General features: G+C 42.3%; 1 protein-coding gene across 2 annotated transcripts in view; it reads right to left on the reverse strand.

The window, feature by feature from the left end:
* Positions 1 to 481: 481 nt before the first annotated feature.
* Positions 482 to 14,966, reverse strand: part of PDK3 (pyruvate dehydrogenase kinase 3) — a 110,231-nt gene continuing 95,746 nt past the window's right edge. For both annotated transcript variants that reach the window (XM_072615242.1, XM_072615241.1), the window contains 6 exons: positions 12,731 to 12,807; positions 9,671 to 9,772; positions 8,344 to 8,454; positions 4,759 to 4,872; positions 3,137 to 3,276; positions 482 to 1,218 (listed from right to left, as the gene is read on the reverse strand). In XM_072615242.1, coding sequence (XP_072471343.1) covers positions 1,188 to 1,218; positions 3,137 to 3,276; positions 4,759 to 4,872; positions 8,344 to 8,454; positions 9,671 to 9,772; positions 12,731 to 12,807 — 575 coding nt within the window. In that variant the 3' untranslated portion in view covers positions 482 to 1,187. The remainder of the gene's footprint in view (positions 1,219 to 3,136; positions 3,277 to 4,758; positions 4,873 to 8,343; positions 8,455 to 9,670; positions 9,773 to 12,730; positions 12,808 to 14,966) is intronic.

Consider the following 14,966-nt stretch of genomic DNA (forward strand, 5'->3'; position numbering starts at 1 on the left):
TGGATTTATCACAGGGCCACAATGGAGGACCAGCAGGGCCCGCAGGGCCCGAGGTCAGGTTTCCCACCCTGGTACAGGATCTTAAGTCCAGTTACAGAGCCCAAGTAATTTCCATCTCAAAAACTGTCAGTGACAAATTCCTCATTTGTCCCTGAAAAGGAAATAAAGGGCATCAAAATAAAATGACAGGAATGATATTATATTCTAAACTGTGAAATACAATGAAGGGCAGGATTTCAAAGCATCTCTCCCAGGGCACCAACTTCTCCAAAGCTTCCAGAAAGAATGACACTCTTTTGCAACTGTTAGGTGCCTCAGAGGAGCCTGCCGCCTGCCTCAGAAGAATCCAAATGCACACAGCACTGGTTTAGTTAGGTTCCCATTCCCCAGCAGGCTAAATTTCCTTTTATAAAGCTGCCCATGGGCATTACTTCACCAACAGTCTCTGAAACCACCAAAAGGCTCAGTGAAAATCCAAGGACAACTTGTGGAATACCTTTAATCAACAGAATGGCAGTGTACAAATTAAATAGAAAATCAATTGCATGTACGGGTGAGATTCCTTTCTAACATGAAAGTCCTAGCACCTGACAAGGTGACAGAGAACACAGAGGGAGGGAAGTATCTGAGTCACTTGGGGAGCAGGTAGTTGTAGAATGAGAGAGGAAAGATCAAGGCTTTGGGAAAAGAATCCCCCACTGATGAGGCCCCAGCAGACGACTTCACTGCTCAGTATCTCTGGGTCCTAGTCAGCAGTCTGAGAAAAGCCTGGAATCCAGTTGCAAACACAAAACACCACAGCACTCTGGGCTTAGGGCAAAAGTGGAAGCTCTTGTGGGTAGGGAGTATAGGCAGTGGATTCTAGAGTCATGAGAGTGGAGGGCAGAAAGCCAGGGGAGCTATATAAGGCATCGTGCTCCCCTGTGCCAGGCTCTCCTCAACCTTCTCACCCCCAGAACAACTAACCACACCAAGGTGTTGTGAAAAGCGCTCAGGCTATTTAGTGGAAGAGCTGGAGCAGCTAGAGGGCAGGGTCCATGGAAAGGCTCCAGCTAGTTCAGTGAAAATACATGTTCAAGCCCTGGAACAGCTCGGGTGCCCCCCCCAGATGTGGTGGTAAGGAGCGCTCTCTGGCCAACTTGCAGAAGACACAGTCTTCAGAGAACAGCACAAACGCAGCCACTTCTTTAGAAAGTTCGATTTGTCTTGATTTTGTCACTGCGAAAAAAGGAAAAATGATTGACGGTTGCGTGCAGACAACAATCTCTACTGAAACGGTTTGATCAAAAACTGTTTTCTTTGTTTTAGGCATCATCTACTACTATCAGAGAGGAAGAACTACAAGTTCTCTATTTTTTAACTTGCTCCCATTCTTATTTCTAAAACTTACATGAGATATGAACACACAAAACCTGGGTGAAATCGACATAATTATTTTACAATTACAATTTAAGATAAAATTTTAGGTTTAATCTAATATACAGCTTTAAAACAGTCATCTGGTAAATGGAAAAATTATATCTAACAGAAATGGTTCATTTTAGAGATGGCTAACAGGATTACAGTTTCAGAAATGTTAGCTAAAGCTCTTCTGAACCTTGTCACTTAAAATGTTAAATCACAACAAAGCACTTTCTATTCATGAAAAATGTGATTTTGTTAGGTTACTTTTGTGTGAATAAAGCTATCTAGATGCCCCACTACGCACTGTCACTGTCTGAGACTTTGCTTCATTACCAACTGGAAGGAAACTAATGAGAACTGACTAGGCTGGGTCTAGGAAGGAAAAATCAAAACCTGATCATTTTGAGTTGAATGACGGCGTGGCGCATTTTAACATACGACTCTACTTGAGGAGCAGAACTTCCTTTTTGGAAATTCAAAGATTTCGGTACTGTGCAGAAATATACTGAACGGATTTGGGTCCAAATTCTTTACTACTTCTGGCAAATATATAAAGCTAAGACTATCCAGAAAAGAAAAGCCATTCTGAGAACTCAAGATGTGTAAAATGGTATATTTCTTCTTTCTTGTATTCCTTTGTGATCAAGTAGCTCACCTTTACTATTCTGTGGGGTCAACTCCTACGTAGGAGTTAGGTCTAAGTAGAAATCGGACAGCATAAATTGTCTTTTCATCTTCAAATTTATTATTTTTCCCCACACAAAAATCTGTTTTCTCTCCTTCCCACCTTTCCTCCTCACCGAGAAAAGAAAAAGAAAGCCCTTGGAGCAAATACACAGAGTCAAGCATACAATATTTTCTCCTTGGCGAGGCCCTAGAACAGGTTTTATTTATCCTGTATCTATCACGTCTCTGTCACAGAGAAAGGAAGCATAAATTTTAACTATCCTATGGGACTTTGGCGGTGGTATTTTCTGTTCATGAAACAATTTTAAAATCTACTATACTAGTAAAAAATGGAAAGTGAAGAAGTGTCTTACATGACAATGGCTTACTCGCAATCTTAAATAATTCCAGTCTACAGAGACAGGAACCAGATCTGGGATTTTACTTGTATAAGGAACCTTCAGATGAGAAACCTCCCTTTCCCAACACAGGCCAGCACCTTCTTTGCAATATAGTCTCAGTGACTCTAGGCACTTTAGGCAAGGAAAAGTGGGTGACGTGCTCAGGGTCAGACAGCCAGTATATGCCAGAAATGGGACTTGAACCAAGCTCTTCCTGACTCTGAAACTACCTACAGCCAGGGGTGGTGAATCTGCAGCCTTGAGGCCACATGTGGCCCTTAAAGTCCTAGGACCAGGTCCAAACTTCACAGCACAAACTGTTCACTCAAAGGGCTGCCCTTGAGGACCCAGAAGGCCACAGGTCCCCCATATCTCAGATTGTGCTCCCTCTCAACGTCATAAATCTATATGCAAAGACCTGATAGTTCAGAGGTGTTTTATCTGTATACCTGAAAAGGAAACGTCTCCTTTTTTGGTCACACAATTGTTACTTTTTCCCATTTGTGGGGGGTGGGAGGAATTATATTCTAAGCTTCTGTGCACTCCCAACGATAGTCTAGTCTCAATAGTTTCAATAACCCCGCTGCAAACCTGCTTAGACTGAGAAGGACAAATTTTACATGTGCTATCACACAGTTTATGGAGAGACAGACAGAGGGACTTACAGTTTGGCCTTGTATTTTGAAGCATCCCTGGGTTCGCTGCTCGGGTTGCTCCAGTCATCGGCTTCCGGGGTTGTCTTGTAATGCCTCCATGCTGACCTGTTAAACACTGGAAGCCTCTCAAATGATTCACTTGAAAGAGCCTGCAGGGAGAAAAGAAGGTCTGTGAAAATCCATAGTTATATGGGTAACAATTAAAATGATATTTCAGCAATTCCTTACAGTCAGAACAGCCACACCAAAATACCTTGTGGTGAAATATTAGGAAGTGCTCTTTTTCTCTCCTACACATCAAAAAAACTCATACTCAGCACCACAGCTAGGACCTCCAACAAACAGGAGAGGGTTATGCACAAAGGAACCTTCAGACAACTGTTCTCACTTAATCGTGCTTACAGAGAAGCCTCCTGAACACGGCGACACGAGCCAAGAGACAGACCGTTCATTCGACTGATGAACGCTCAGCCAAACTGCGTCATACTGCTCAAGAGGAAACAAACTGACGTACGCCAATCGTACAAGCACATGTCTATAGTGCTAACTACACGGTGTCGAGGAGAGTCAGGCCCTTACAGCTTTCGGGGTGTACTTATATTTAAAAAAAACAAAAAAAAAAAGAAAACACCAACCTACGTATGAAACAGCTTAAGAAAAAAAGGTCACTCTCTAGAGAACTGCTTTTTTAAACATTAATTTTGGAAAAGTATTTTAAAAAGCAAGTACAATAATACCATGAATATTTGTTTTATCTCCAAGAGCTTGAAATCCAGATGCACATCAATCGATAAACACGATTAAGCACTTACTACATGTCATATGTTGGGAATAGAAAAGGCAAAAGCCGTCCCTTCTCTCAAGGCGTTTAGGACAACATGTCCATACAGGGCTATGTAAGACGCACTACAGAGCAGACACCGGGTAACCGTGGTGGAAAGGCAGGAGCAGGTAGGCGATCCTGCCTCCAGCAGGAGACGGGCTTTGGGATGAGCCTTGAAGGAAGCCATGCCTTTTAAGGGGTAGAGGTGAGGAGGGAGAGCATTCATGTAAGCTCACAGAGAAAGGAGATGAAATACTGAGGAACCTCAAGGAGGCCAACACGGGTGGACCAGAAAGAACGGGAAGAAGTCACGTGGAAGAAGACTGGAAGCATATGAAGGGCCCAGTGGTAGAGCTTCAAACACAAAACCTTTTCACTTGCTCTTGCAGCTACAGAGAGCCACTGGGATGGGTGGAGCGGATGTAACTTGAAGCAGGAAGATTATGTAATTATGTCAGGGAAAATAAGTTTTCGTACAAAACGGAAATATGCGTGAGTGACAATGAGGAATACTGCCACGATACTCCTGATAACTAAGGAAGGAAGGAGGGGATAAGCACTTATTAAGCACGTTCTGCGTACCAGGCGAACTACCTTTACAAGTATCTCATCTGATCCTCACAAAAGCCCCGTGAAGCAGGCGCTACTATGAGTCTCATCTTGCAGCTGAGGAAGGTGAGGCAGACGATGGCTAAGTAGCCTGCCCAGCGCTCTGTCCACTACGTCACTAGAACCTGCACAGCTTGTGATAAACCGTAAAAGCAGGCTAGAACGTTAAAGCATTTTAAAAACCATTTAAATGAAATACCTTCAGATAAATCACAGCGTCGGTACCCACGCCTTCCATTGAATAGAGCTTCAGGTCTCCTTGAAAGTACCGGGCATAAAGGCGCGAAATGGGCAGTCCGTAGCCAAAGCCAGCCTGCAGAGAGACAGGCCAGCACGGTGAGAGAGGGGCAGGCATGGTCCCAGAGAAGAGAAAAGAGGTACGTTTAACAATGCACTTCATAATAAAACCAAGCATCCTTTTAACAGACACATTAAACACTACAAATGTTCATTTGCCAAAAACTTTTCTGCATGTTCAGCTTCCATAATGTATTTCAGAAACATCTATAATACTGACGTCACAAAAGGTCCCCAGGAATGGCTAGTTCCGACTAACCAATAAGGTCTGACAGTGCTAAGAAGATAAAATCATACCTTTCAAGGCTTTCCCGGCACATTTCCTTGTCCTTTTATGCTTTGGAAACTACAGTTAAATTAAGAGTAAAAGCTTAGCCACTCACTAGTAACAAGGCCTCAGTAATAGATAAAGAACAATTCCCAGAACTATGATGTACTGGGGCTCTGAGAGTGCTCCAATATCCTCTTTTCTTTGTTCTGGGGTCTTCATAAAAGTTTACCGCCTAGAATTTTTATTCATAGCTGTCTCTTCACTTGATACAAATAAGGAAATTCCACTGACCTCAAAAAGTTCTGGGTTAGGAACCTGCAGCCCTTTGACTGAATCCAAACTTTACAGAAGAAATCTCCTTAATAAAAGGATTTGTTCTATAAAACTCGGACTCAATCTAAAGGCCGCACCCAAGGACCTAGAAGGCCACATGTGGCCTTGAGGCGGTAGGTCCCTCACCCCTGTGGCTAGAGTATAAACTGATAGCCAACACCTGTCAGTCAATATATATTAGGTGCCAACTCTATGCCAGGCCTCTGTGCCAGGTTAAACAAAAAAAGGAGAAAAGAGTATCAATGAAACATTTAAAAATACACACAGGAGAAAAGAAGTTCAGAAGGGCACGAAGACAGTACAGCGAGAGTAAATTTAGTATGTTAAAAACCACGTTGTGTTAATATATTTAGTGTTAAGAACAACTCTATTTTCCTGGCCTTCTTTGAATATAAAATTGTTTGCGTTTATTGATTTCAGATCCTTAATACATTTACAAAATGACCATGCTCACCAAAGCGCCATAACTCAGATGCCAATTTTGCCGCACATGTAATTTAGACACAATTTCCTTAATTCAAGAACTTCTAATGTAGAGCAGGGACATCAATACAGCTTCAATTTAAAAGATGCATCATGCTTTTTTTAATGGGAGGGTATAAAACAAATTCCTTCTCAGCTGCCCCTGGTAGCTATCCAGAGGTTCTCATGCTGGCAATACACAATGCCAGGAAAAGGGAGGGACAGGGGCTCGAAGACACCCACACAGATACCACGGCCCAAATGTGAGAATCCAAGCTCTCCCTTCAGATGCATCTATAAAGCCCACATGCAGTGCCCACGCTTGCACTGGAGTCATGATGTTACAGATGACTCCGGATTAAAAATAAAATCTCTCCATTTTTACTTCTGTCTTATTCCCAGCTTTCTGACTCTCTGAAACCTCCTTAACACCACGATTTTACATCTCTTTAATTATGGGACCCAGGCTACCGGCTGCCAAACAACAAAGGGACCAGATATTCCTTTATTTCATGACTTTCCTCCAGACGTTATCTGCTGTTAAGAGTCACTGATGCCCCCGACAGTATAAAGCCAAAAGAACACATCCACCTTGGTTCTGATATAACAGTGAAGGGAGGAAACGCTCACAATAGCCATGATGAAGACGCACGCATGCTTGTAAGGAACGTATGTGTCACAAACGCAAAGTGGACATGGAAAGCTCCACATGTTGAAAGAAAAACTTTAAGGGTCTAAGCATGGCAATCTTAAGGACACAAGGGGCCTTGAAGTTTCATGGACTTCAGCTCATTACGCCTAAATCAACCCAGAGAGATGAGAATGGATTTACTAGGAATCCTGTGAAAGGAGTTTAATCCTGAACTAACGACACATTCCAATGCCTACCTCCTCTCCAGGTTTCCCAACACTAGAAAATTTTCACAGGAATCGCCGATTATAAAAAAATCTTTTCTTTCCAGACACTGCGCTAAGCACTAGAGGCGGAAAGAAGAAAAAACCTAATTCTGTTCTCAAGGGGAACACATTTTATTAGAGAAAGAATGCATGCATACAAAAGTATATACAGAACAGATACAAATAAATATGCCAGTTCAAGAGGGTGGAGCACGTTCAAAACATGGAAGTGGGGGACGGCATGCCAGCCAAGAACACCAAGGCTGGTTCAGCTGGACTGCAGACTACGAAGGAGCGTGATGCATCAAGTGGGGCCAGGCAGGAGAGGGATCTGAAAAGCCAACAGCGACTCTGTTTTATAAAACTCCACAGGAAAGACTGAGGCCATGTGCTGACAGTTCTTTCTTCATCTCATCTAACTCAGACGCCTTCCTCTATGATCTTTACCCACGTCGTGCCAAGGCAAACCTCCTGACACACAAGCCCCTTCTGTCCCATGTTCTCCAGCAGACTGCCCCTTCTGTCTTCTCCACTCTAGACCTTAATGTTCCCCCATCTCCTGGCCGCCTCTCACAATCCTACAAACATGTCCCTGGTCTCCCCAATCCCTAACACACTCTCACCTGATCCAACAACCCCCCGCCCCCCCGGCTAGTCATCACACCATAAATCCTCCCTTTCCAAGTCCTCTGGATGCCAAGCGCCTCTACTCATTCAATTCTAAACCTTCTGCAGTATCATTTCTGCCTCCATAATCAGCTGAAGCTGTGGTCTCTAAAATTCTCAATAACCTTTTCATGGCCACATTGAATGGCTTTCTCAGCACCCATCCTTCCTGACCCTCTTCCTGGGCACTTCACTCCGCTCTCTCTGGGTGCTTTCCGACCTCATTGCTCCTTCTCAGTCTCCTCTGCAGGATCTTCACCTAGGCATGCTCACTGCCTCCCACCCCACCCCACAGGAAGGTGGTGGCCTGTTTTCTCACCCCTATATAATATCTGGCTTGGAGGATGGCATTAGTTATCATCTCTAAGCGGAGGAGAGGATTCCCAGACCTAATTCCAACTTCTCTCCTGAGCTCTGGCCTCACATCACCAGTTGCCTCTTGGACATCTTGGGCTTGTCCTGCAAATATCTCAACCCCAGCAAGTTTTCTCTGAACTCTCCCCCATTCTCCTTGACTTCTCTATTGCTACCATCATGGCTCCCAACCTTAGTGTCATCCTTCATCACTCTCTACTTGTGCCCACCCCACACACCCAATTTGGTGTCAAAGTCCTCTCACTTCTACCTTCAAAATATCTCTCTTGTGTCCACTTCTGTCCACTGACCGTACTGTTTCAAGCCCTCACCATTTCATGCCTGGACTACTACAATACTTAAAGAAGATTTCAAAGTTTTTTAAGTGAAAACAAAAAGGAAAGGTTTTTTTGTTGCTGTTGGGTGTTTTTATTTTTAAAAAGAAAGAATTAAGTCAATGATTTACATTAAGATTTTTGTTTAGTTAAGAATGTGGAATCTTACCAAAGGTGCTGCTCTTGTTGGCTCGAGGCTGGGTCTGGGAGCAGTTGAATACATATAGTTAAACAGACGATCTATTTTTCGCAGTGGAACACCACCACCTTGGTCACTTATCTACAACACATAAAAATTAGAATCTTCTCAAAAGTGGCATATGACAAATATTACATTAACTACAGAAAACAGTTACCAGAAATATTCTAAAGTTATACATAGACTTTGAGTAATATAAATCCTAGTAAAATGCTAACTTTATGAACATTGTGAAATTTCTACCTTAAAGTTAATGTGATTTCTTGTTATGAAGCTTAAAATAACTTAAAAGAGAAAACTGGACTGAAGTCTGGCAGAATTTGGGTTTAGACCAACATTTCACACCACACATCAAGATTAAACTCCAAATGGATAAACCACAAATAAAATAGATAGATAAATCAGAGGAGCAAGGAAGAAATTACCTTCCAGCTTTATGGACAGGGGAAAGGAATGCTTCATATGTAATGAGGAAAATGCAAACTGAAGCCACTCTGAAGTTCTACCTCATACCCACTTGTTGGCAGAGTTTAAATGGTAGGGGGCTGTGGGAGAACAGATACACTGAGAAAATGCCAGTCAAGCTATGAACTGGTGCAGCCATTCTGAAAAGTCATTTGGAAACAGAAGCTACTAAGTGGTATGTGCCTTGTAACCCAGGGACATCACCATTCATACTTCAAAGAGAACAAGGAACAAGGAAGGAGTCCTATACGTACAAAGACCTGTGTATTTTCTCTCTATGTTGTGGCAAAAAAGAAACCTCTAGAAACCAAGGGGGTGCCCATCTGAGGAAATGGTGGGACACAAATGTAACGGAACGTACGATGCTGTAAGAAATGAGGAAGGACACAGTTCCAGAAAAGCCTGGGAAACCTGGCATGAACAACACAGAGAGACGCAAACACATGGACATAACGTGTGTCATCATAACAACACTGAGCACGCAGATACTCCTGGAAGACTTAACTCTGACCGTACAATAACTGGACCATGACTAGAGAATCAGCGGTCTCCCAACACTATCTCCCAACAGTGACAAACATCACACGCCTCTTGTCAAGGATCTGATTTGTTCCTTGGGACAAGAGGTCGTGCGCACTAAGATGGGGCCAAAAGGAGAATTTTGTTTCTTGCATGACTTCGTATCAAATACAAGGGTTTTCTTTTCTCTTGGGGAGGCTTGAAGAGGGGAGGGAAAGATGGGAGATAAAAACGAATGCTAATTAATTAATAAAGAATAAAATTTAATTTTTAAAATTCCAAATGACAAGAAAGTAAAAACATCAATAAATACCTTGATGGATAAGTCTTCTTTGCCCAACGTCACTAGAGTCTTAATAGAGGGGTAGCCTTCTTTTTTGTCTTCATAAAGTTCTACTGTCGCTCTCATTGAGTTCTAAAGTTTAAGAGAAAAGAGAAAAGCTTTTGGTGTTTCCCCCATAAATCTACCTTATATAACTACCTTTCCTCTCTTGGTTAATATAATCTGCACATATTACTTCTTAGGTGAGTATCTGATGAGGAGTTCTCCACAAAGACAGACAGGCAGAGCAGGTAAAGAACCCGTCAGTTGGGGCTTCGCCAGGCAGACTTCTATCGCCGTCACACTGAGTGTGTAACGCTGAACTTTGCTTCAATTCCCACAACTCTAACATGGAGGTAGTAACGGTGCCCCACTCTCCAGGACTGTATTTGTGAAGTGCTCAGCACACATCTGGCCACATACAGGCGCATTCCCCTTCCTTCCCCCTCCCACTTGGACACTCAGTATCCTAGGCAACTTGCTAACAGCTTTGTGGAACAACTGCTGATCTGCTAAGCTCCTTCGGTAAAGACGACTCCAGGCTCGGTGCTCTCTCTACTGTGGGCAGTGACACCCAGCTGCCCCTTAGGACAGTCATCTACTGAAAGATAAAAGGGGCTGTAGTTTTACTGTTGGAAGTAGTACCCAAAGTGATGAAATCAAGTATTCCTTAGGTACTGAAATATATCCCTATGATCCATGGAAGAAGAAATGGCTTGGGGTCAGAAGCCCTGACTCTGCACTTACTACCTTTGTAACTTTGAATAAGTCACTTCACTTTTCTGAAACAACTTCTATAAAATGAAGTGGTTGTATCAAACCAAACTAGATTGTATCTAAGGATCCCTGGGGACCACACTGACTCAGAAAATGACACACACAGTATCTACGTTTTATTATGTTTTTACTTGTTTTGTTAAATATTTCCCAATGACATTTTAATCCGGTTTCAGCCACACTTGGCAGTGTCATGGTTCTGTGTTTGACATCTCTGACTAAAGGACACATAAGATTCCTTCTGAGTCTCTGTATATGATTCCGAGATCTAAGTATTTTCTTTCTGATACTTCTTAAAATCTTTACTCTTTAGAACAGGTCTTTCCAGAGGCTCTGGAGGACTGTGGTCTTACCCCATGGAGGCTGTGGAGTGACTCCCAAAGTTGTGTGGTCAACCAATGGAAGGACAGGAAGACAGGTCACCTCCCACACTGAGACACAGACTAGAACCTTTCAACAACACTGTCACACTTATCTTGAACTTTCCAAACTCCCTTGCACTCTGTCTAACTCCTCTTCTGTGCAAGCTCCCAACTTCTCTCCTTCTGAGCCTAGGGAAGAGACCTCAGGGCTTTGAGGTACCCACAACTGCATCTGTACAAATACCAGGTGGAAATTCTGCCTCCACACCCCATTTCCTGGCTATGGCAGGTGTCCTTGGAAGGTGGGCTCTGTGCCTCATGAGAAGCACCTCTCTCTTTTCATTATGGGTGGAACAGGGTCATGAAAGGACAAGGAGACATGGAAAGACTGTAGTCTACACTGCAAAAAAAAATCATTTCATTATCTTTCTTCCCCAAACCACTGCTCTTCCACAACTATCCAGTTATCACAATCTTCTATCAACTTTGACTCCTCACTTTCCCTCACCTCACATATCCACTCAGTTCCTAAATCTTTTTTTCCTACCTCCACATCTCTCAAATCCATCCCTTTTCTGCTCACAGAGTCATCATCCAAATTCAGGCTTTCCTCATCTTTTACCTAGACTACAGTTAATGGCCTTTCAGTTGGTCTCCTTCAAGTCTCTCCCCTCTCCCATCTCTCTTTCACATGGCTGCTAAAGTAATTTTCCTAAAACAAGGGTATGACCATGTCCTCCATTCCTACACTCCTTCCTACTGGCTCCCTATTGACTCTTGTCAATATTATTTTATATCTATATCATACCTTTATCTTCTAATTTCAGTGCAAGCTGTATAATGTATATAATTTCTAATAACTAAATATTCAGATACTGGGGTACAAACGCAAAAAAAATTTTTTTTTACTGACAGAGGAGGATGAGATCAAATAGGCAGAGGGATTTGTCTACATGGATTGAAATGTTTGTGTGAACTGAACCTGCTAAAGCTGATACTTTCACATAAAATCACATTTATCATTGTATATAGAATACCTTTCCTCTAGAGAGCCTGACAGGGAAGAAAAGATTCGTGTTTTCCATAAAAAATAATTATATTGCTATGAAAAAGTAAAAGAAACATCAGATAAAAAAGCAAACCTAAGAAAGCCATGACTGCAGGAGAAAGTTCATAACTCAACGCCTACGTCTCTACCTTAAAAAGTTGTATCAGCTAACACCAAGATTTTTTGTAAGCAAATCAGCACAAGTGTGATCTCTCAGGTGCATGATTAAAGTTTTATAAATGTAAACAGACAAGACTGTGAAAATGTAGATCAGAATGCCTCTGCGATCCCAAGGACGACATTTTTAACTGTAACTTTACGCACTTACTACTAGAAGTGAGACCAAAAGAGATGGGTCACAACCCAGCCAACAGCAGCAGCGCCTTCATCAAGTACTCAAGAGTCTTTTCTTTCCCCTCCATCTCCTACCATTTTCTCCATGCCTCAGCTGTGTGAAAATCAATTTGATTGACTTAGGTACGTAGGAAGCTGAGAGTACATCATGGGAATATAAGGTATTCACAAATATATTTGTCATCTGTGCATCGTCCACTCAAGACTGTTCCAGGAACTCGTATGTCCAAAGCACCCACCATTTCACATGATTAACAACGTCCAATATGAACATAACTTAAAATTTGCTAGTGAAATTGTTTCCAGATCAGTGTGTACCAATATTCACAAAAAAATGCTATACATCGCAACTTTGAACTGTGCCATGTGAAATACGCGGCAAACCCACAAGGCATCAAAACAGGACTTTTTAAATGGCTCCTTTTCCTTATGCTAATCTAATGACTGTGTTACAGACCAATCAGAGTAATTTAAAATGAAGACATTTCAATATCCGCAGGTATCACTCACCTTGAACAATTCAAACAGCATGTGAAACAGATGTGAGGGCACGTAAACCACCTGGATAGGCTTGTCCGGAGCTTTGGCTGAAAACAAACCAGAACACAACCTTCACTGAAGGACAAAAGTGGGAAAAGATGCAGGAACCTTGGTGCTGCACGTGTGATGCATGCTGAAGAGGTGAAGAGAAAGCCTAACAGTCAAAAAGATTCCCTACTGAACGATCATGTGATCCTGGCAAAATCACTTCCTCCGACAGCGTCCTAAGTTTCGACCATTTCTGATGACCTCCAGACTGGTTTTTCTGGTCTCTCCTCACTGGTCTGTACTACTCTTGCTAAAGTGACTTTCCTTAAGGGCGGATCTGACCCTGTCACTCCTCTATCACCTCGAGGATAAAATACCAAGTCCTCTGTTTAGTTTTTAAAGACCTTTCTAGCCTGGCCCCAACCTATCTTTCCAGCCTCAGGGGACATCACTACAGCTCCCATACTCCACAATCCTGCCTAACATCGGCTTCACATGCAACCCTGCTTTGCCCATCTGAGTGTCTTGGCCCTGGCTATCCCAAGGCTGGGTTATCGCATATTAGAGAATCCTTCTTTTCCTTCAAGATAGAGTTCAAGTACCATCATTAAGCCTTTCCTGATCCTCTCAACCTTCTTTAGGTTGTATTTTAACTAACTTCTATTTCTTCTTTTTACTCTGGATAAACTTACACGCACTTCTTCTCTCCACTGTTAGAATGTGATCTCTTTAAGAGTAAGGACTGTTTCGTTCTTGTACTTTTATCTCCAGCACAATGCTTGGCAAAAGTGAATGTTTACTAAATGCTTACTGATTTATTTAAATCTGTATATGCAGAGGGATTTCTATAATGGAAGTTCCAAGCATCAATGAAATCCCAAGTATGGATTCTTGTTCCTATCCCCATATAAGAAACAAAAAAAGGTTGAAGCCACATAACCGAGGATTTGTATCAGAACTTCAGAGTTCTACACTCCCACTAATAGGGAGTCACCTAATAGGGACTCTATGAGAAAACTAACCACAGATTACAGCAATACAAACCCCCCCACCCAGACTACAGCCAACTCAACCCAACAAACATAATTAATGATGATTAGCTGGGTCTGGCATTTTAGAAATTCAAAATCACGGAGAATTCAAACTCTACTACACTACTGGCATACGATTATGGATAACCTACCTTGGGTCTCAGTTCTTGAAATCGCTGAAACACGCACAGGTAGATTACCAAGATACAAAAGGGACTGCTCAGGTGGGAACAAATGAGGCCCCTCACAACTACACAGAAAATCTTCCTTTGACTGACCAGAACACAATGATCTAAGATCCCACCGTCGTTCAAGATATTTTACTCTCCAGTCAGTCCACAAAAAAATGCAAATTTTTTCTGAGGCTACACTCTTTATTTTCTCTGAGCCTGTTTCCTTTCTTATAAAGAAGAGGCAATGATCCCTTTTTACAGGTAATAATATAAAATTACTGCTTCCATTCTGTTGAAAGAAAAAAAATGAAAAATGATTCCTTAATTAGCACTAAAAAGGGCCTACCTAGGAACTTGCTTCTCCATAAATTTTTATGCTCGAGAACCCAAGGCTGCCGGGGTGAAAACCGTCTTCTGCCTTTTCCTCGCCCCCAACCCCTCTCACTCCTCAGGCCCGCTCTGCTGTACCCAGTGGTGTGCTGGTAAGTGTTGAACAGGGAGACATATTTTTAAGTTTAATGCGTATGTATTATGAACATTATCTTCATCACTTTCTTCAGTCCAGACAATAAACACAATCTAAATCTAGCTCTGATATAGCCTGTGTAGATGCTCAGACTGAGAAAAGTGAAAATCCTGAGAGACAGAGTTTGTGGATAATTAATAATCAATTTGTTAATTAGGCTATGATAGGCAGTGATTTCTCTCAGTAGCCAAAATGCCTTCAGTCCTTTGTTACCTATCACAATAGCCTTCTACCTGCTTGCCCTGCTTCCAGGCTCGGTCTTCTCCAGCCCATTCTCCACACAGCTGCACAACTGACATTCCTGAAGGGTCTGAATAGGAACACTTTTCTGTTTTAGGAGCTTCAGAGATTGCCTACACTTCTACGAAATGTAACTTGAAATGCTGATTCAAAATCTTGTTCCTGGGTATCTTTTTATATTTATTTCACATTATTTCTACTCAGTCACTCTCCATTCGGCCAAAGTAACCTACTTGTCATTCCCTAGA

Source organism: Notamacropus eugenii, chromosome 5, assembly GCF_028372415.1.
Source record: "Notamacropus eugenii isolate mMacEug1 chromosome 5, mMacEug1.pri_v2, whole genome shotgun sequence".
Lineage (NCBI taxonomy): Eukaryota > Metazoa > Chordata > Mammalia > Diprotodontia > Macropodidae > Notamacropus > Notamacropus eugenii.